At 37.5% G+C, this 22,148-nt stretch overlaps 1 protein-coding gene and 1 pseudogene across 2 annotated transcripts in view; both read right to left on the bottom strand.

The window, feature by feature from the left end:
• Positions 1-22,148, bottom strand: part of STRN (striatin) — a 127,372-nt gene that overhangs the window by 14,991 nt on the left and 90,233 nt on the right. For both annotated transcript variants that reach the window (XM_030800705.1, XM_030800706.1), the window contains 5 exons: positions 15,056-15,231; positions 13,322-13,369; positions 6,649-6,770; positions 3,377-3,544; positions 737-877 (listed from right to left, as the gene is read on the bottom strand). In XM_030800705.1, coding sequence (XP_030656565.1) covers positions 737-877; positions 3,377-3,544; positions 6,649-6,770; positions 13,322-13,369; positions 15,056-15,231 — 655 coding nt within the window. The remainder of the gene's footprint in view (positions 1-736; positions 878-3,376; positions 3,545-6,648; positions 6,771-13,321; positions 13,370-15,055; positions 15,232-22,148) is intronic.
• Positions 12,907-13,003, bottom strand: LOC115831600 (annotated as a pseudogene).

The raw sequence follows: 22,148 nt of genomic DNA, 5'->3' as shown, positions 1-22,148 counted from the left end.
CTTCTTGAGAGAGAGAGAGACAGAGAGTGAGAACACCACAAGAACATATGTACACATATGCATGTACATGTTCACATGCATCTGCACACACACAACATGTAATCACTTTTAAAGCTAGTTCTCAGATTAAAACAACAGTATATGTATGTGGTATTCTTCATCAACTACAACCTAAACTGTTATTGTCTGGATTATGGCTAATGACAGAAAGCAATGGCTAAGAAAGCCAAAAACCAAAACAGAGTCTGTAATATCTTCTTCATAACCTGAAAAAGCATTTATTTCCTGACTTCCTGCATCCAATGAGAGGCTTCAGGTTTGGAATTCTGAGTGCCACAACATGATCTGTATTGAGCTGTACCAAATCATACTATTAATATAAAATTAAGTTGATTTAAAATATGAAATTACAAGAAATGAAAAATAGATTTTATTTCCTATTCAGAATAAATATGGCTTTCTTCAAACAGAATTGAAAATTAATCATTTAGTATAAAATAAAACTTGACCCATAATAGCTCAAATGCTATTTCAAACAGTATAGTTATAAATGTACATAAACTTAACCCAAATTCTTAAAAGGTAAATAATTACAACCTTCTAAGTAACTGTGTTCTGAGATTTAAGAGACAGAAAGCTTTATAATGACAAATATTTTTCACAGCTAACTCTAGTAGTCATAATTTTGATTAAGTTAAAAAAAAAAACACAGACTATTTAAAATTGGTATGCATACTTGTATCTACATTGGATTCTAAAGTGAGAATGCGTTGTTGTGTTTCCATGTTAAAGATGCTTGTATATCCCTTGCTGAATGATGCTACCATATGGCTCGGGTCACTGCTCACTAGATCCACAGAGGCAGGGATTCCCAATTCTGAAAGAGAACATATTGAAATAGAATGGCAATTAAACCATCTACTTGACAATGTGCTTAAAATATAGCAAAACAAATAATGGCATGGTTTCCTTAAGAAGTAAACAAGGCTTACCATCAGAATAAGAAACTATACATTGGAGATTATTTCTTTGTAAGTTTTAGCCCTAGTCTATTTATTTCCCTTACCTGCTTAGCAGATCTTCTACCTGTTACTCAACTGATATATTCATGGAATGCAAGCCTTTATTCAGAAAGCAAATGGAAAACATGTATGAAATACAAATGTTGCTGCTTCCGCCCAACCTCGAGCTTAGAGAGACATCGTGGGAATTCTTCATTTTAAAAAACCCATCTCTTATTAGGAATGTTAGCTCATCAAAAATAGAGAAATTAAAAAGTAAAATTTAAAATTACTATTTATTGTTAGAGTCATGCAAATACCATATGAAGACAACTCATCAAAGCCTGGAGAGAAGTTATAATAGCTCAAGAATAAAGAAGGTATTTTTATTTACCATCTAGAATACATGAAAACTTACAGCTTATTTATAAACATAAAAATAGAAGGAAACATATAAAGTGAATATAATAATCTGATTTTTTTCATTTGGCTCAAAATTTAACTACAGCAAGCTAACAGTTCAAAAATGTGTAGATTGCAGAAGATATACAAATAACCAATAAGCAAACAAAAGAAATGCTCATCAAAATCAGCCATCAAAGAAATGCAAATAAACTATGATGAAATACTACTACACATCCACCAGAATGGCTAAAGTTAAATAGACTAACAATACCGTATGTTTGTAAGGATGCAGAGCAACTGGAATGCTCATACACTGCTGTCAAAGGTGTAAAATGGTACAACCACAAAATTTTTTTGAAAAATTTTTAGTGATTTCACATAAAGTAAAATAAACATCCACCTGAAAGTCCAGCAATTCTAAGTCTCTACACACCTATAATGAAAATATATGAATGTTCATAGCAGCCTTGTTCAAAATAGCAAAAAACTAGAGACAACCCAAATATCCATCAAGATATAAATGAATAGACAAATTATGGCTTAATAAAATACTATCAAATAAAAATGAAAGAAATAATTGATATAACACAAATGAATTTCAAAAACATTATAATGAAGAATAAAAGCAAGATACAAAGAACACATACTGTACTATTCCATTTACATGACGTTTGAGTAGATAAAACTAATCTATGATGAAAGAAATCACAACAGTGGGTACGTCTGGTTGGGAATAAGGAGAGGCGGGGATTGACTTGGAAAGACACGAAGGAACTTTGGGGAGATAAAGGAAATGTTCTATCTTTCATATGGTTTGGATCTGTGTCCCCACTCAAGTCACATGTCAAACTGTAATCCCCAGTGTTGGAGATACAGCCTGGCGGGAGGTGACTGGATCATGGGCGGATTTTCCCCTTTGGTGCTATTCTCGTGATAGAGTTCTCACAAGATTTGGTTGTTTAAAAGTATGTCCCACCCCCTTCTTCCTCCTGCTCCGGCCATGTAAAACATGCCTCCTGTCCCTTTGCCTTCTGCCATGATTGTAAATTGCTTGAGGCCTCCCCAGAAGCCAAACAAAAGCTGCTATGCTTCCTGTACAGAACCGTCAGCCAATTAAACCTTTTTTTTTTTTTTTTAAACAAATTACCCAGTCTCAGGTATTTCTTTATAGTGGTACGAGAATGGGCAAATATAGTCTTTTTTGTTTGTTTTTTAAAGAAAATGTAGAGACAGGGCCTCGCTATGTTGCCCAGCTGGTCCCAAATTCCTGGCCTCTCGTGATCCTCCTGCCTCAGCCTCCCGAAGTGCTAGGATTACAGGTGTGAGCCACCACACCTGGACTCTATGTCTTGATTGATGTATAAGTTACATGGGTGTACTCATCTATCAGACTCACTGAAATGTATCCTTAATATCTGTTTTTCACTACATATAAATTATATCTTAATTTTTTAAAATCTAAAATCTGTGTGTTCTTTCACCAAAAACTATGCTTTTAAAAATTATAGGCCGGGTGCAGTGGCTCACGCCTGTAATCCCAGCACTTCGGGAGCCTGAGGCAGGTGAATCACTTGAGGTCAGGAGTTCCAGACCAGCCTGGCCAACATAGCGAAACCCTGTCTCAACTAAAAAACTACAAAAATTAGCTGAGCGTGGTGGTGTGTGCTGGAGGCTGAGGCAGGAGAATCGCTTGAACCTGGGAGATGGAGGTTGCAGTGAGCCGAGACTGCGCCACTGCACTCCAGCCTGGGCAACAGAGTGATACTCTGTCTCAAAAAAAACAAACAAAAACAAAAACAAAACAAAACAAAATTATATATAGGTTGGAAATTCAAACAAATACACTTTTGTTGCTTCAAAAACTTTCAAATTAAATTTAAAGAGTTCAGAGAATCATTTATCTGCTTGCTTATTTTCAGAATAAACTGTTTTATAGAGGATTCAGCAAAATGATTTTTTAAAGTATGTACCTTTAGTATCATTAAATACACTTAGTGCTGGAGCAACCTCAGTTGTATTCCATAAACGCAGAGTGCCATCTGCTGAACAGGACAACAAACGCTGATGTGCTGCACTATAAGCCAAACCCCAGACTGCATCCGTGTGGCCTAGCAGAGGGCCTCGTAAAACAGAAGGATCTATAAAAAACAGTAAAAATGCAAAATCAGGAGGAAAAAAAAAAATCACAAAGGTACTTAGATTTCAGAGAAAGTAAAATATATAAACAATAGCACCTGATAACAGTATAAAATATGATTCTTGGTTTCTATTATTCTTCTGACAGGCTACAGTAAATCAAAACAGGTTTGGAAATATACAAATGTAAAGTTTAAAAATTTTAAATTAAAAGTTAAAAGCACGTATTTTTCCCTTTAAAAAAACTGACTATTTCCTCCCCCTTCCTTTTGTCCTTCCATTTGTCTAAATATTTTTAAAGCATGTTAATACAAAATCATTTGAATTTAATTAATCTTTGGAGAAACCACAACTCATACTCCCCAAGGAAGTGAACAGAGAGGTCCTCTCCCTCTCTGAAGTCCCTTAGCACTTTGGCTATACTTCCTTCTGTCCACTTATCTTACTATATGATGGATGGCAGTTTTTCCTGAAAATACGGCATTCATAATGGACAGGAAGTGACATCTACAGGAATCCCCAAATTCTCAAACAGCAGTAACTGAGATGTGGTGATAGTGTATGCAGGGGAAGAGGGAGGGAAGTGGGGAGGTTAAGCACAGTCTCATGATAAAAGTCAAATTGGAAACTTTATTAATCTTCACAATGACTCTATGAAGTGGTACTTTCAAGATGACTCACAAATGTTAAGTCTGGAAATGTCAATGGTATTATGTCTTATATCCAATGTCACACATACCATAAAATATTGAAGACACACTGTGTGTCAGGTGCTATGCTCAATGATGGAGCCAAATATATGATTAAGACCCAATTCTATCCCAGTCCTCAATAGACAATGCTGAAAGTACAATAATTGTGACAGACATCAGTTAGCACAGAGAGTAACTGGAATGAGTGAAAACTTGGAGAGTGAAACCTAGAATTTACAGACGTTAGCCAGTTGAAGAAGAGGGGGAGAACATGCTTGACAAGGAGGCAGCACCTACAAAACCACATGAAAAAAGAAACAGCATGATATGCAAGGAAATGTATAAGCAATTCAGTATTACTGGAGTGTGGACTTTGAAATAGGAAGTAGATGGGATGAGGGCATCTAGTTTACGGTGTGATTTCTACTACGTATTAAGGAACTTGGAAATTATCCTGAAAGCAACAAGGAATCTGTCTCCAGGGGCAGCAGGATCAAGTATGTATTTAATAAGGTAAGCTTGGTAGTAGTACAGAAGACAGACTGGATAGAATCAAGACAAAGGCAAGGGATTGTTTCAGCAGACAAAAAGTGACAAAGACCTAAGGCCACGGGAAGCAGTGAGAGGGCCAGAGCAGAAAAAGTAAATTCAAGAAATATTTAGGGAGTCATTATCAAAAAACTAGGTAATCAGTAAGCGGGGACAGTGTGACAGAACAGGGAATCTGAAGTAATTCTTAGGTTTCTAGTCTGGGTGATGCTCATAGTGCCACCAACTAAAAAAGAATATACGGGAGAAGAAACACAGAAAATGCTAGGATTTACAGACAATGAAACAGTCATCCTGAAATTCCTGTAGTCAATCTGAAGCTTAAAGATTTATGAGTCAACTATATGTAAAAGCACAGATGTAGATTCAGTCTCTCAAGGAATGTTTGTACACTGCAAAAAGTTAGGGTCTGGGTCTTTATGTCAATATTTAAGGCAAGAAAAATAAAAGCAGTTTATGAAGGACAGGGAACAGAAATTGTCAGAAAGTGTCAAAAAGCCAATAGAATGGACAGATTTCAAAAAGGATGGAGTTGTTAACAATCTCAGATACAGCCAATACATCCAGTAAAATAAAAGACTGTAAAATATTCTTGGATCAGGCAATTAGTTACTGACAATCTTGTTATATGTAAGTGCTGTAGCCAGAAGCCAGAATGTAGACGGATGAAGCACAGAGAAAAAACATGAAATTAGTAACTGGTAATTGTGTTTTCTAGACAATACCATCAAAGAAACAGATGATGAGGAAAAGAGAGGGACTAAAGAGAAGGCAGAGACGGAAACAAGGTCAAGAAAAGGCTTCTCCTTGCCCAGAATGGAAGATACCCGAATTTACTTATTTGCTGAGGGGATGGAAAGGGAGCAAGGAGAGTAAGGCTTAATTAAGATGCAAGAAAACGAGAGCAGAAGAGCAAGAGGTTAGAATGCAGTCGCAAAGAGACAGAGATTCGAGTACAGTCACAAAAGAAACTAAAATGAATACAGTCAAAATGGGAAGGACTGGCCTAGGACAGAATGAGGGACAGCTGATCCTCTGGCAGAGAGGTACAGGAAGTAAGGAAAGACGTGGAACAGATAACTTATAAGAGAATTAGGGAAGAGTGGGGTTACGTTTCACAAAATATTAATGCTCATTAAATGCATGCTGGGAAAAAATTTTGTTTATTGAATTTCTTATCCTTACTCTGATTTGGTGGTAAAATTAATCTAAAATGATGATGAAATTAAAATGCTTTTATGACAAATGTGATACTTCAAACTACTCTAGAACTTAACAGAAAACCAAAATAGCCAATTCCTAAATAGTTTTTACAAATGAATCTATGGTCATATCCATTGATAGATTATAATATGATTTATGATGTATGGTACTGTTCCCAAAACTAAAGGGCACTTCTTAACTTTTGAGGCCCTTTACATATTTTGGTGTCATGGACTTTAAAAATTATTAGCTTCTACAGCCCTCCAATAATTGACCAAAGGAATAGCACCAACATTCATTTTCCTTAAAAGTTGTTTGACAAGAACAGTGATGAAATACTATTACAGATTAGTAATAATGTATCAAGAACTCTACAGACGCCTAAAATAAGAAAACAACCATCAATCAAGCCTGTATTTCCAATCAATAAGACTTTGGAGAAGTGGGAACTGTATTTTCAAGAATGTTTTTTTCTTTTCTTCTTTTAGCATTGTATATCAAGTTAATTCCTAAATACAGAAGTCCTTCTTAACAAAATAAAGATGTGGTTCTCTTTACCTATTTATTTTCAAAAATCTCTTTATCTCTTCCTTTTATATTCTATGAAAAAATGTGTTTAAAAAACCAATTTTATTCCTTCAGATCTTTGGGAAATCACCTACCATAAGAATCATAGGGGTCGATGTTGGGATTAGTGGTATTCCAGCCCTGGATCAGTCCATCAGTACCACCACTGTAACACTGCTCACCATTGCTGCTCATTACCACACAAAGCACTGGACCTCTGGGAGATTAAAAAAAATAAATCAACTGCTATTCTCAAAAACCAACCTGATAATATGACTTGTTAAAAATAAGAATGTTTAATTACCCAAATGGCTTTCTATTTTTCTGCTTTTTATAAAAAATGAAAACACAGGTACTATCAAAGCACTGTTCATTTTTCTTCCTCTGGTTTAAGAGGTTGGTAAATTATGGTCTGCAGGTCAAATCCAACCACTGGTCTGTTTCTGTACAGTCCTCAAGCTAAGAACGGCTTTACATTTTTAAAGGGTTATAAAACAAAACAAAACAAAAAACAAGAATATGCAACAGAAATTATATGACTAGCAAATCCTAAAATATTTCAAAAAGCCTAACAGCCTAAGTCGGATATTTATTATGTGACTCATTATATAAAAAGTATGCCAATCTGTGCTAAATCAAGAGAAAAGGCACATTTCTTAAACAGAAACAGAAAAAAAAATGCAATGTATCATCACATACACACACACACACACACACACACACACACACACACACACTTCTCACAAAACTTTTTTAACTTTTAGTTTCAAGGGTATATGTGCAGGTTGGTTCTATAGATAAATTGCATGCCTTGGCGGTTTGCTGTACCTATTATTCCCTCACTCAGGAAAAAAGCATAGTACACAATGGGTAGTTTTTCAATCCTCACCCTCCTCCCACCCTCCACAGTCAAGTTGGCCCTAGTGTCTATTGTTCCTTTCTTGTGTCCATGTATACTCAATGTTTAGTTCTCACTTACAAGTGAGAACATGCAGTATTTGGTTTTCTGTTCCTGCATTAGTTTGCTTAAGCTGATGGTCTTCAGTTCCATGATTTTCCTGCAAAGGACAGAATCTCATTTTTTTATGGGTGCATCGTATTCCACGGTGTATATGTACCACATTTTCTTTATCCAGTTTACTGCTGATGGGCATTTAGGATGATTCCATGTCTTTGCTACTATGTGCTATGATTAACACACATGCATGTCTCTTTATAGCAGAATGATTTATATTCCTTTGGGTATATACCTAATAATGCTAGGTTGACTGGTAGTTCAAACTTCTCTGAGAAATCACCAAACTGCTTTCCACAGTGGCTGAACTAATTTACACTCCTACCAGCAGCATTTAAGTGTTCCCTTTTCTCCACAGCCTTGCCAGCATCTGTTATCTTTCGACCTTTTAATAACAGCCATTCTGACTGGTGTGACATGGCATCTCATTGTGGTCTTGATTTGCATTTCTGTAATAATAAGTGATGTTGAGCATTTTTTCCTGTCTGTTGGCCACATGTATGTCTTCTTCTGGAAACTATCTGTTCATGTTCTTTGCCCACTTTTTAATGGGGTTGTTTTTTGCTTGTTAATTTTTGATTTGCATTTCTGTAATAAGTGATGATGAGCATTTTTTCATGTCTGTTGGCTGCATGTATGTCTTCTTTTGGAAACTATCTGTTCACGTCCTTTGCCCACTTTTTAATGGGGTTGTTTTTATTTTTTTATTTTTTTTGAGACGGAGTCTCGCTCCATCACCCAGGCTGGAGTGCAGTGGCACAATCTTGGCTCACTGCAAGCTCCGCCTCCCAGGTTCACGCCATTCTCCTGCCTCAGCCTCCTGGGTAGCTGGGACTACAGGCGCCTGCCACCACGCCTGGCTGATTTTTTGTATTTTTAGTAGAGACGGGGCTTCACCGTGGTCTCGATCTCCTGACCTCGTGATCTGCCCACCTCGGCCTCCCAAAGTGCTGGGATTACAAGCGTGAGCCACCGCGCCCGGCCTGTTTTTAGCTTGTTAATTTGTTTAGGTTACTTATAGATTCTGGATATTGGTCCTCTGTCAGATTCATAGTTCGCAAATATTTTCTCTCATTCTGTGGGTTGTCTATTTACTCTGTTGATAGTTTCTAATGTGTGCAGAAGCTCTTCAGTTAAACTAGGTCCCATTTGTCATTTTTTTTTTGTCATTGTTGCAATTGCTTTTGGTGTCTTCATCATGAAATCTTTGCCAGGGCCTATGTCTAGAATGGTATTCCCTAGGTTTTCTTCAACTTTTTTTAGTTTTAGGTTTTGCATTTAAGTCTTAAATCTATCTTGAATTGATTTTTATATATGGTATAAGGAAGGGGTCCAGTTTCAATCTTCTGCATATGGCTAGCCATTTATCCCAGCATCATTTATTGAATAGGTAGTCCTTTCCCCATTGCTTTTGTCAACTTTGTTGAAGATTAGACGGTTGTAGGTGTGCAGCTTTATTTCTGGGCTCTCTATTCTGTTTCATTGGTCCATCCTTCTGTTTTTGTACCAGTACCATGCTGTTTTGGTTACTATAGCCCTGTAGTATAGTTTGAAGTCAGGTAATGTGATGCCTCCAGCTTTGTTCTTTTTGCTTAGGATTGCCTTGGCTCTTTGGGTTTCCATATGAATTTTCAACATTTTTTCTAATTCTGTGAGAATGTCATTGGCAGTTTGATAGGAATAGCATTGAATTTGTAAATTGCTTTGGGCAGTATGGCCATTTTAACAATAGATTCTTTCTATCCATGAGCATAGAATGTTTTTCCATTTCTTTGTGTCATCTCTGATTTTCTTTGAGCAATGTTTTGTAATTCTCATTGTAGAGATCTTTCACCTCCATGGTTAGCTATATTCCTAGTTATTTTATCTTTTTTGTGGCTACTGTACATGAGACTGCATTCTTGATTTCGTACTCAGCTTGGGCATTATTGGTGTATATAAATGGTACTGATTTTCATACATTGATTTTATACCCAGAAATTTGCTGAAGTTGTTTTATCAGATCTGGGAGCTTCTGGGCAGAGACTATAGCATTTTTTAGGTATAAAATTATATTGTCTGCAAACAAAGACAGTTTGACTGCCTTTCTTCCTATTTGAATGCCTTTTCTTTTTCTTGCCTGACTACTCTGGCTAGGACTTCCAGTATTATATTGAATAGGAGTGGTGAGAGTAGGCATCCTTGTCTTGTTCCAGTTCTCGAGAAATGCTTCCAGATTTTGCAGTTCAGTGTGATGTCGGCTGTGAGCTTGTCATAGATGGCTTTTAATATTTTGGGGTATGTTCCTTCAATGCCTAGTTTGTTCAGGGTTTTTAAAATGAAGTGATGCTGAATTTTATCGAAAGCCTTTTCTGCATCTATTGAGATGATCATGTGATTTTTGTTTTCAGTTCTGTTCATGTGATGAACCACATTTATTGATTTGTGTATACTGAACTAACCTTGCAACCCAGGGATGAAGCCTGCTTGATTGTGGTGGATTAGCTTTTTGATGTGCTGTTGGATTTGCTCTGCTAGTATTTGGTTGAAGATTTTTGCTTCTATGTTCATCAAGGATATTGGCCTGAAGTTTTCCTTTTTGTTGTATCTCTGCCAGGTTTTGGTATCACGATGATGCTGGCCTCATAGAATGAGTTAGGGAAAAGTCCCTCTTTTTTTTTTTTTGAGTGGAGCTTCATCACTCTTGTCGCCCAGGCTGGAATGCAATGGGTGCAATCTCAGCTTACTGCAACCTCTGCCTCCCGGTTTCAAGTGATTCTCCTGCCTCAGCCTCCTGAGTAGCTGGGATTACAGGCACCTGCCACCACGCCCAGCAGAGATGGGGTTTCACCATGTTGGCCAGGCTGGTCTTGAACTCCTGATCTCAGGTGATCCACCCACCTTGGCCTCCCAAAGTGCTGGGATTACAGGCATGAGCCACTGCACCCGGCCCCTCCTCCTCAATTTTCTGGAATAGTTTTAGTAGGAATGGCGCCAGCTCTTCTTTATGTGCTAGGTAGAATTCAGTTGTGAATCCATCTCAACCTGGCCTTTTTCTTGTTGGTAAGCTTTTTATTACTGATTCCATTTCAGAACTCATTATTGGTCTGTTCACAGTTAGAATTTCTTCCTGGTTTAGTCTTGGGATGTTGTTTCCAGGAATTTATCCATTTCTTCTACGTTTTCTAGTTTGTGTGCATAGAGGTGTTCATAATAGTTTCTGGTTGGTTTTTGTATTTCTGTGGGGTTGGTGGCAATATTACATTTATCATTTCTGGTTGTGTTTATTTGGATCTTCTCTTTTTTCCTTTATTAGTTTAGCTAGTGGTCTACCTATCTTATTCTTTCAAAGAACCAACTTCTGGTTTCAGTGATCTTTTATATGGTTTTTTTGTGTCTCAATTTCATTCAGTTCAGCTCTGAGTTTGGTTATTTCTTGTCTTCTGCTAGCTTTGGGGTTGGTTTTCTCTTGTGTGTGACGTTAAGTTGTTAATTTGAGATCCAACTATTTTTTGAGATGGAATCTCACTCTGTTGCCCAGGTTGGAGTGCAGAGGCGACATATCGGCTCACTGCAACCTCTGCCTCCTGGGTCCAAGCAATTCTCCTGCCTCAGCCTCCTGAGCAGCTGGGATTACAGGTGCATGCCACCGTACTCAGCTAATTTTTATATTTTTAGTAGACATGGGGTTTCACCATGTTTGCCAGGCTGGTCTCAAACTCCTGACCTTGTGATCCGCCCGCCTCAACCTCCCAAAGTGCTGGAATTACAGGTGTGAGCCACTGCACTGGCCGAGATCTTTCTAATTTTTTGATGTGGGCGTTTAGCACCATAAATTTCCCTCTCAACACAGAATTTCCCAGAGATTCTGGTATGTTGTAGCTTTGGTTTCATTAGTTTCAAAGAATTTCTTGATTTTTGCCTTAATTTCATTATTTACCAATAAGTCATTCAGGAGCTGGTTAATTTCCATGTAATTGTATGGTTTTGAGCGATCTTGGTATTGATTTCTATTATTTATTTATTTGAGACAGGGTATTGCTTGCTCTGTTGCCCAGGCTGGTGTGCAATGGCATGACCTCAGCTCACTGCAAACTCCATCTCCCGGGCTCAATTTATCCTCTCACCTCAGCCTCCTAAGGAGCTGAAACTACAGGAACACGTCACTGCTAGTGGCTGATTTTTGTATTTTTTGTAGAGGTGGGGTTCTGCCATGTTGCCCAGGCTGGTCCAGAAATTCTGAGCTCATGCAATCTGCCTGCCTCAGCTTCTCAAAGTGCTGGGATTACAAGCATGAGCCCCTGCACCCAGCCACTGACTTTTATTTTTATTGTGTTTGGTCTGAAAGTGTGGTTGGTATGATTTCAGTTTTTCTAAATTTGCCGAGAAGTGTTTAATGGTCAGGAGTGTGGCTGATTTTAGAATATGTGCCATGTACAAATGAGAAGAATGTATATTCTATTGTTTTGCAGTGGAGAGTTCTGTAGATATATGTTAGGTCCATTTGGTCAAGTATCAAGTTCAGCTCCCAAATATTTTAGTTTTCTGCCTTGATGATCTAATACATAAGTGGGGTGTTAAAGTCACCCACTATTATTGTATAGTTATATAAATCTTTTTGACAGTCTCTAAGAATTTACGAATCTGGGTGCTCCTATGTTGGGTGCATATGTATTTAAGATAGTTAAGACTTCTCTTGAATTGAATCCTTTATTGTCATGTAATGCCCTTCTTTGTCTTTACTGATCTTTGTTGGTTTAAAGTCTGTTTTGTCTGAAATTAGAGTAGCAACTCCTGCTTTTTTCTGTTTTCCATTTGCTTGGTTGATTGTTCTTCATCCCTTTGCTTTGAGCCTATGGGTGTTACTGCATGTGAGGTGGGTCGCTTAAAGATTGAATACAGTTGGGTCTTGCTTCTTTATGCAACTTGCCACTGTATGCCTTTTAATTGGGGCATTTAGCCCTTTTACATTCAAGGTTAACACTGATATGCGCCCATTTGATCCTGTCATCATGTTGTTAGCTGGTTATTACACATACTTGACTGTGTAATTGCTATAAAGTGTCAATGGTCTATGTAACTAGTTGTGTTTTTGTGGTGGCTGGTAATATTCTTTTGTTTCCATGTTTAGAAAAACATGAAACCCTTCGGCCAGGCACCTGTAATCCTAGCACTTTGGGAGGCTGAGGTGGGTGGATCACTTGAGGTCAAGAGTTCGAGCCCAGGAGTTCAAGACCACCCTGGCCAACAGTGTAAAACCTTGTCTCCACTGGATCATGCCACTGCACTCCAGCCTGGGCAACAGAGCGAGACCCCATCTCAAAAAAAAAAAAAAAAAAAAAGAAAAGAAAAGAAAAAGAAAAATATGGAACCCTTCGTGAATCTGTGTCAGCCTGTACTGAGGCCTTGCTAATCTCTGTATCTTTCCAATTGTAGGGTATCTACTACCAAAGCAGGCACTTAAATATTTTAATCCAGATTATATGAGGAAAAAAAGTTGGAATTTCTAATATTTAAACCTAGTTGGCTCTAGTTTAAAGATATAAATATGTACCTCACTTAAACATCATGTAAATAAAATCTAATTTAAGCACAAATCCCTATTTGGCAATGATGAACTTGGTTTTAGCATTATATTATCTGCCAAATTCTTTTAAATTAAAAAAACACTCCTAAATACAAAGAATACCTAGTAAGTGAAAGAAAATAAAATATTCTAACCAGGCTATTTTACAAAGATATCAGTTTAAAATAAAGAAAAAGCATATACTTACTTATGGGCTCTGAATGTATAGATAGGTTCTACATCAAGAGAAGTGCTCCTAAATCAGAGAGAGATGACTTTACCATTCTAAGTTTCAGTAAACAGTACAATTAAACATATGTCATAAAACTGCCTTTAAAAATACAAACATTATGGGAATATACCATTCTCAACTACATGATACATAAGAAAGCTTACTTAAAACCAATTATAGTTTCATGGCATCAAGAAACAAGATTCTTGTTTAGTAATAACATCATGTTACAGTATTTTTAGCCCTGTCATAATCTATTTGACTAAAGGGAAAGACAGCTTCATTCAAGACAAACAACATGAGCTTTGAAGAGATAAATTTCTGAACTCAATTTCCAGTTCTGTCACTAATTGGCTAACTTTAAGCAAATTATTTAATCTTTCAGAACTTCAGATTACTCCGTTTAAAACAAAACAGAAAAATGGGAATAACACCAAATAATCACAGGATTAAACGGGATTCTACAATTTAAAAAACACCCCAGGACACAATCATGCACATAGTGGGATATCAGCAAATGGTACTTTTATTTCCTTGCCTTTCCAATAAGGATAATATGTCTATCCTTCATACTGAAGAGACTGTCCAAATTATCAGTTTATTCATTACTCAGAACACCATTATTATAGGTACACTATACCCTAATACTGGCTATGACTTTGATGGAAACTGGATTTAAAGTCACGTACTTACTGTTTTCTACATTGTCTTGCAGTTATGCACAGACATGTTATCTTACAATGTATAATCAGTAAACTATTTTTCTCTTCTAAAAACACCTAATCTATGTGAAAGTCCATCTGGTTTTAGCAATATCTGGTTGAGCTATCTGAAGCAGACTGATAATCAAGTATTTCATCTACCCTATGTATGACACAGCATGAATGACATTGATCTCTCTTAAGCCAGGCAACAGATTTCCTCCATTGGTAGTAAAATTTTTGTAACCTCCTCTATTTGATGTTCAGTGATGACTCTTATAATAACAAAGTGCCTAACACTGCAAAAGGGTCTTTGCTGGCAGATGCTGGTTCTTTTTTTTTTTTGACATGTGACCCAAAGGAGTGGAGCTCCGATAAGGATCCAAGCAAGTAGAATCAGGTTTAGCTATGTGACTTTTAAAGGGTTTACACTAATTCATGTCTATCCATTCTTAGACAGGAACTAAAGGGCCAAGGCGAGCACTAGCAGTTAAGTTAGCCTCTGAGTCTAGACATATTGGTGGGTATGGAAAGTACCTAAAGTCTCAAGGCCAAAAGACAAGACCAAGACCCTCCACCCATCCCAGTGAGGCTTTTCTCTGCTCCATCCCATAAGTCTAAATCTAGTAAACAATGGGGCAAGGTGGAAGTGGAGATTTGGTTATTTTAAAGATGCATATACCTGTTTATAAGAACAGTCCAAACCTTCCGTATAGATAAGGGGCTCCCCAAATATGGCAGCCATTTAAAAATACTGTTATGTATAAAGACTGTAATCAGTATTCACAAACCCTGGTGAAACCAACAGATAATACCATATCTTCCTAAGCATCAGTTTTCTAACCTAGCATTAGGTTGTATAAATGGAAAAACACAATAAATTACATGACATAGAAGAAAGAACTAGAAGAAATGTTTGGGAAATTTAATAGAAATAATAAAATATGTAGTTTTCTGCTGAAAATGTTACTTAAAATATTCAAATAATGTTAAAGTAGAATATTCTCACTTTTTGGCTGGGGCTGTTTTCTGTAAATTCCACATTTTTAATGTGTGATCCTCTGATGCTGTTATCAAAACAGGCTCAACGGGATGGAAAGCAAGGGCTCGGATGCCATCAAAGTGACTTCTCAATGTAAACTTAGGGTTCCATGTCTTCCTCAATGCATCTTTATTGTTTGCTATCTATTAAAGAAACAAAACAAAGATATCTACACACTTAGCTAAGGATAGGGGAAAAAACTTGCATTTCAACATTAATTCTTGCTGATTTGTCAATAAACAATCACTTTGCAATTTTTAAAACAATATAATTTTTATACGTAAATAACCAAACCACGAAGCAAAATTAGCAATAACCCAACACTAGTTTTCTTTGAAGAAATATGAAAGGTGTATTACAAAAACAACATAATTCAATATAAAAAGTGAATCAAATTATATAAAATAGATCTTACTAGGATGATAAATAAGACCAAGTAATTCAATACAAATTATAGTATACAAGTATAATTTTGGGCAAGAGTTGAAAAACTAAGTTATCTTTAAACCTGCCAACATTTTAAAATATCATACTTTTGAGATTTTAAATACTTTCTAATAGCTAAATTTTCTTCATCAAACTGGAGGCAAAGTTTATAAACTGGAAACATAAAATGTTAAAAATGGAAGAGGTAACACAAAGAATGCGTTCTACTGGTAAAACACACACATGTTCTTTCCCTCCACGGTAACTCAATCTCAAAAATGAAGGAAAAAAAAAGCACTATTTTTTTCATTCCAATTATATAACAGAAAAGCTAAAGAGGTAGATTATATTTGATTTTACACTAGCACCACAGGGTATGAATTCTTCACACTCCAAGGCTAGCAATCAGACTAAGTTGAAATAAGGGTAGCAAAAGTACAATCATGTGCCACATAACTACATTTTGGTCAACGATGGACCACATATATGATGCTGGCCCCATAAAATTATAATGGAGCTGAAAAATTCCTATAGTAACATCATAGGTGTTTTAATGTTGTAGCACAACACATTACTCACATGTTTGTGGTGATGCTAATGTAAACAAACCTATTTGTGCTGCCAGTGGTATTAAAGTCTAGCACGTATAATTATGTACAGAACACAATACTGGATAATGATAATAAACTGCTGTTACTGGTTTATGTATTTATTATAATTTTTATTCTACAGTATATTCCTTCTACTTATTTTTTAAAAGTTAACTGTAAAATAGCTTTAGACAGGTTAGAAGGCCCTGTTATCAGAAAAGATGACAGCTCCATGACTGTGACTGCCCCGAAGACCTTCTAGTGGGACAAGATGTGGAGGTAGAAGAGAGTGATACTGATGATCCTGACCCTGTATAGGCCTAGGTTAATATGCACGTATGTGTATTCATTCCTAACAAAAAAGTTAAAAAGTAAAATAAACATTAAAAATTTTAAAAATAGGAAAAAGCTTATAGAATAAGGATATAAAGGAAGAGAATATTTTTCTACAGCTATACAATGTGTTTGTGTTTTAAGCTGTGTCAAAATGTTTTTAAAAATTCAGTTTATAAAGTAAAAAATTATAGTAAGCAAAGTAATTTATTACTGAAGAAAATTTTTTATATACAATTTAGCGCAGCTTAGGTGTAGTGTTTACAAAGTCAATGGTAGTGTGCAGTAATGTCCTAGACCTTCACATTCACTCATCACTCACTCACTGACTCATTCAGAGCAACTTTCAGTCCTGCAAGCTCCATTCATGATATGTGTCCTACACAGGTGTACCATTTTAAAATCTTTTACACTGTATTTTTACCACACCTTTTCTATGCTTAGACATGTTTAGATACTTACCATTGTGTTACAGTTGCCTACAGTACAGTAACATGCTGTATAGATTTGTAAAGCCTATGCCATTTAGGCTTGTAAGTACACTCTATGATGTTTGCACAACAATGAAATCACCTAATGAACCCATTTCTCAGAATGTATCCCTATCATTAAGCAATGTATGACTGTATTGCTTAAAGACTGGAGAAATACTACTTATTTACAAATGACAAAAATACAGCAATACTAACAACAGCTGTTATTTTGGGCATTATTCATTATTTTGACCATTATTGAAAATACTTTATATGCATTAACTCACTTAATCCTCAAAATAACTCTATGAAGAAGGAATTAACAGTATCTCTACTTTACAGACTAGACACATCAGGAAAAGAGAAGTTAAGTGACTTGCCCAAAGAACCCTGCCAGTAAGTGGAGGGGCCTGGATTCAAACCCAAGCAGTCTGAATTTAGAAGTTACCCTCAATAAAACATCTGCAGAAAAAAAAATGGATAGAACATGTCAAATTAGGATAATAAGAGAACATAAAATACATCATTCAAGGAACTACTGTAACTACTGGGGCTGGTTATTCTGGAAGAAAAGCTGAGCTGAATCATGTCTGCTCTTTTTAAGTACCTGAAAGGTTTTCACGTGAAAGAGCAATCAAATTCCTTCTGAACGTCTTAATGTGGCAGGCAGCCACTAAGATGGCCCCAATCGGCCCCACTTCCTTATAGGTAAACCTTATATAGTTCCCTCCCCCATTATGGGGTTGGTCTCTGTCACCAATAGAATATAGCAGAAGTGAAAACAAGTTGTAACATCTTCCATCTTGGGTGTTCTTGCTCTCTCTTTTCACATGCACTCACATTGGGGGAAGCTAGCTGCCATGCTGAAAAGCCTATGGAGAGACCTATGTGGTGAGGAACTAAAGTCTCCCCCAATAGCCAGCAAAGAACCAAGGCCTCTCAACAACCACAGGAAGAGCTTGAAAGCAGATCCACCCCACAAGTCAAGTCTTCAGGTGATACTGCAGCTCTGGCCAACAACTTGATTGCAACTACATTGGAGACTCTAAGACAGAATCACCTGGCTAAACTGCTTCTGTATTCCTGACCCACAGAAACTATGAAGATAATAAATGTTTTTTTGTTTTAAGCTGCTAAGTTTTGGCATAATTTGTTACATAGCCATAGGTTACTGGTATTATTATGAAACCAGGAACTACTTTTGGAAACCGAGTGACAAACCTAACACCAAGTTTTCTAACAATTAAAAGCTATGAAAAAAGAATGAGCTTTATCTGGAGAGAGGACTAAGTTCCATTACATACTGGATAAACTCTTTGTGGGGATAGAATAGAGAGAACAAAAGTATCTAATGGGAACTTCTGCTTCTAGCCATGACAAATCAGGTAATTTGGACCACCTCTGCACTAAGGACAAGTAGAAAAGCAGAATTAAACATAAAAAACAGAGAATAAAATACTGAAGAAAAACCAGGCCAAAATCCAGAGAACAGAGGCCTAAAAGGTGAGCCCAGTATTTGGGCTGTTTTCCCCAGACGCTGTTTACTGATTCCAGAGGGGATGGCTGAGAAGCCGGGCAGTTTTTCTGACAGATTTGAACTCTCATGGGGATACAAATTGATGAACCTGCCACGACAGTGGGGCTCAGTAAGTCACTTTGCTTTGGGTTATGATTTCAAAGGGTGGCATCCTACACATAAGGGCAAACTAGAAAAAGCCAAGCTTGCAGGGACTGTAAAAATTTAAAATGGAATAAAGCGATCCCAGATCCCAGAGGTAGTGGCTGCATACATCTGAGAAAAGCAATTTAAATGAGAGCTTTTCGTCTGAAGTTATTTCTACAGACAACTTTTCAAATAACAGTTTCTTGAAAATAAAAATAATCATGTACATAAGGATGTAAGACAATATAACTGAAAATAAGCAGAAACAACACATAACAGTAAAAGAACTACAGACTTTCCAATTCAACTTTAAAATAATCATGCTTTAGCTGGGCGTACTGGTGAACATCTGTAGTTCCAGCTACTCAAGAGGCTGAGATGGGAGGAGAGCCTGAGCCCAGAAGGCAGAAGTTGCAGTGAGTCAAGATCACGCCATTGCACACCAGCTTGGGTAAGAGAGTAAGATTCTGTCTCAAAAAAATTAATAATAATAATCATGTTGATTATGTTCAAGGAGATAAAAGACAAGATTGAAAATTTTGGAATAAATCTGTAAACAATCTAAAAAAAAGAATTCGGCCAGGTGCAGTGGCTCACACCTGTAATCCCAGAACTCTGGGAGGCTGAGGCGGGTGGATGATGAGGTCAGGAGATCAAGACCATCCTGACCAACATGGTGAAACCCTGTCTCTAATAAGAATACAAAAATTATCTGGGCGTGGTGGCATGTGCCTGTAATCTCAGCTAGCTGGGAGGCTGGGGCAGGAGAATTGCTTGAATCCGGGAGGCGGAGGTTGCCGTGAGCCGAGATTATGCCACTGCACTCCAGCCTGGCAACAAAGCAAGACTCCACGTCAAAAAAGAAAAAAAATTCAAGAAGCAAAAACCAGCCAGATGCTGTGGCTCACACCTATAATCCCAGCACTTTGGGAGGCCGAGGCGGGCGGATCACAAGGTCAGGAGATCAAGACCATCCTGGCTAACACGGTGAAAACCCCATCTCTACTAAAAATACAACAACAAAAAAATTAGCTGGGCGTGGTGGCGGGCACCTGCAGTCCCAGCTACACGGAAGCCTGAGGCAGGAGAAGGGCATGAACCCAGGAGGCGGAGCTTGCAGTCAGCCTGGGCAACAGAGCAAAACTCTGTCTCAAAAAAAAAATAAATAAATAAAAAGCAAAAACTGTAAGACCTCAATAGATGGGCTTAACTACTGACTAAAGATTACTGAAGAGACAATTAGTGAACTGAAAGACGAATCATAAAAAAAATAAAGAATGGGAATAGGAGACAGAGGTCACAGGAAGAAGAGGAAGAAGGTATAACACACATGTAACTATGTTCCAAAAAGAGAAGAGAAAGAGAGAGAGGTGCAAGAGTGGTACTCGAAGAGAAATGGCTGAGAACTTTACAAAAGTGATGAAAATATATCAAGCCATAAAGATTTAAGAACTTCAAGAAACTTAAATAAAAAGGAAAACAAACCTTGGCTAAAAAAAAAGATACAGATAATATTAGTGAAAAAAATCAGACTACCATTAAACGACCAACAACAGAAATGATAGTTGACCTTAGCAGAAAACATAAAAACAAAGACAGTAAAATACTATGTTTAGAGTAAAAAAAAAAAACAACACCTCTGCCAACTAGAATTCAATATGCAATAACAGTTCACCCACTCAGGCTAAACAAAGATATTTCAGAAAACAAGACACAGAGAGAACTGGATACCAACAGACCTTCACTAAAGAGAAATACTAAATGTTCTCAGGTGAAAAGAAAGTGATCCCAGATGGACAGTCAGACATGCAGAAAAGAATTTTAAAAAGCAAAATGTGTAAAGGATAATGTAAAATGTAAAATAAATAATCCTAACTGAAAATAGAGTGTACAAAACAATAATTTCCTTTTAGAAGATGAACATATTCAGAAATGTGTAACAAGAATGACACATAAGTAGGGTGGGAATTAACAATTAAAAGCATTATAAGGTCTTTGCATAGAAAATTTTGATAAAGATGTATGTGATACTCTCTAGGGTACCCACTGAAGAGTAGCAAAAGACTGTAGAAATTCCAAGTAGCAGAAAGGTGGAAGGTTGAATAAAAAATAGTCTACCCCAGCCAGGCACGATTGGAAATATAAATGATTTTTTCTTTTTTGAGAGGGAGTCTCGCTCTGTCACCCAGTCTGGAGTGCGGTGGCGTGATCTCGGCTCACTGCAAACTCTGCCTCCCGGGTTCACGCCATTCTCCTGCCTCAGCCTCCTGAGTAGGTGGGACTACAGGCGCCCGCCACAACGCCCGGCTAATTTTTTTGTATTTTTAGTAGAGACAGGGTTTCACTGTGTTAGCCAGGATGGTCTCAATCTCCTGATCGTGATCCGCCTGCCTCGGCCTCCCAAAGTGCTAGGATTACAGGCGTGAGCTACTGCACCTGGCTTAGAAATGATTTTTTTAAAATCTTTATCAGGTCAGGCATGGTGGTTCACACCTGTAATCCCAGCATTTTGGGGGAGGCTGAGGCAGGTGAACTGCTTGAGCTTAGGAGTTTGAGACCAGCCTGAGCAATATGGCGAAAGCCTGTCTCTACCAAAAATAAAAGAAAGTACCTGGGTGTGATGGTGCGTGCCTATGGTCCCAGCTAATTGGGAGGCTGAGATGAGAGGATCATTTGAGACCGGGGGCGGGGCGGAGGGTGCAGTGAGCTGAGATCAAGCCACTGCACTCCAGCCTGGGTGACCGAGTGAGACCCTGCCTTAAAAAAAAAATTTTTTTTTTTTGTAAATCTGTATCATATTTGTGGAGAATGGATTGCAAGGAGCCCATTTAGATTAGATGGTTATTGTGGTACCTCTGGCTAAGAAAACAATGGACCAGGATAGAAAGTGAAAAGTAGTATATGGATTTCAACTGTTTTTGGAGGTAGAACCCAAAAGACTTACTAATGGGCTTAGCAAAGAGGTTGGGAGTTTTTTTATCTGTATGAAGAGGAGTGGGTGGTAAGAATTACTCTTTGGAGTGCTTCTTTACCATACCTATGGTTTGCTTAGGCATCCATCCTACATCCCCTGTATGGTGCATGTGCTGCAAGAGATACATTGTGTTTTCCAACAGAGATCATAAACTATCAAAGTGAGAGGAATTTAATGAAATAAGACAGGTTACAAATACTTCACCTATGACATAAGCAACTATTTTTCTAATAAATTATTTATTGTGATGAGCAATTATAAACACAATTTTTTTTTTTTTTTTTTTTTGAGGCAGAGTCTTGCTCTGTCGCCCAGGCTGGAGTACAGTGGCGAGATCTCGGCTCACTGCAAGCTCTGCCTCCCAGGTTCACGCCATTCTCCTGCCTCAGCCTCCTGAGTAGCTGGGACTACAGGCGCCCGCCACCACGCCCGGCTAATTTTTTGTATTTTTAATAGAGACAGGGTTTCACCGTGTGAGCCAAGATGGTCCCGATCTCCTGACCTCGTGATCCACTTGCCTTGGCCTCCCAAAGTACTGGGATTACAGGCATGAGCCACCACACCCAGCCCTATGAACACATTTATAAAACAATTATGTTTG

This window comes from Nomascus leucogenys, chromosome 19 (assembly GCF_006542625.1).
Source record: "Nomascus leucogenys isolate Asia chromosome 19, Asia_NLE_v1, whole genome shotgun sequence".
Classification (NCBI taxonomy): domain Eukaryota; kingdom Metazoa; phylum Chordata; class Mammalia; order Primates; family Hylobatidae; genus Nomascus; species Nomascus leucogenys.
The sequence above is the reverse complement of the archived record's forward strand: the minus strand, read 5'-3'. Positions and strand labels throughout refer to the sequence as shown.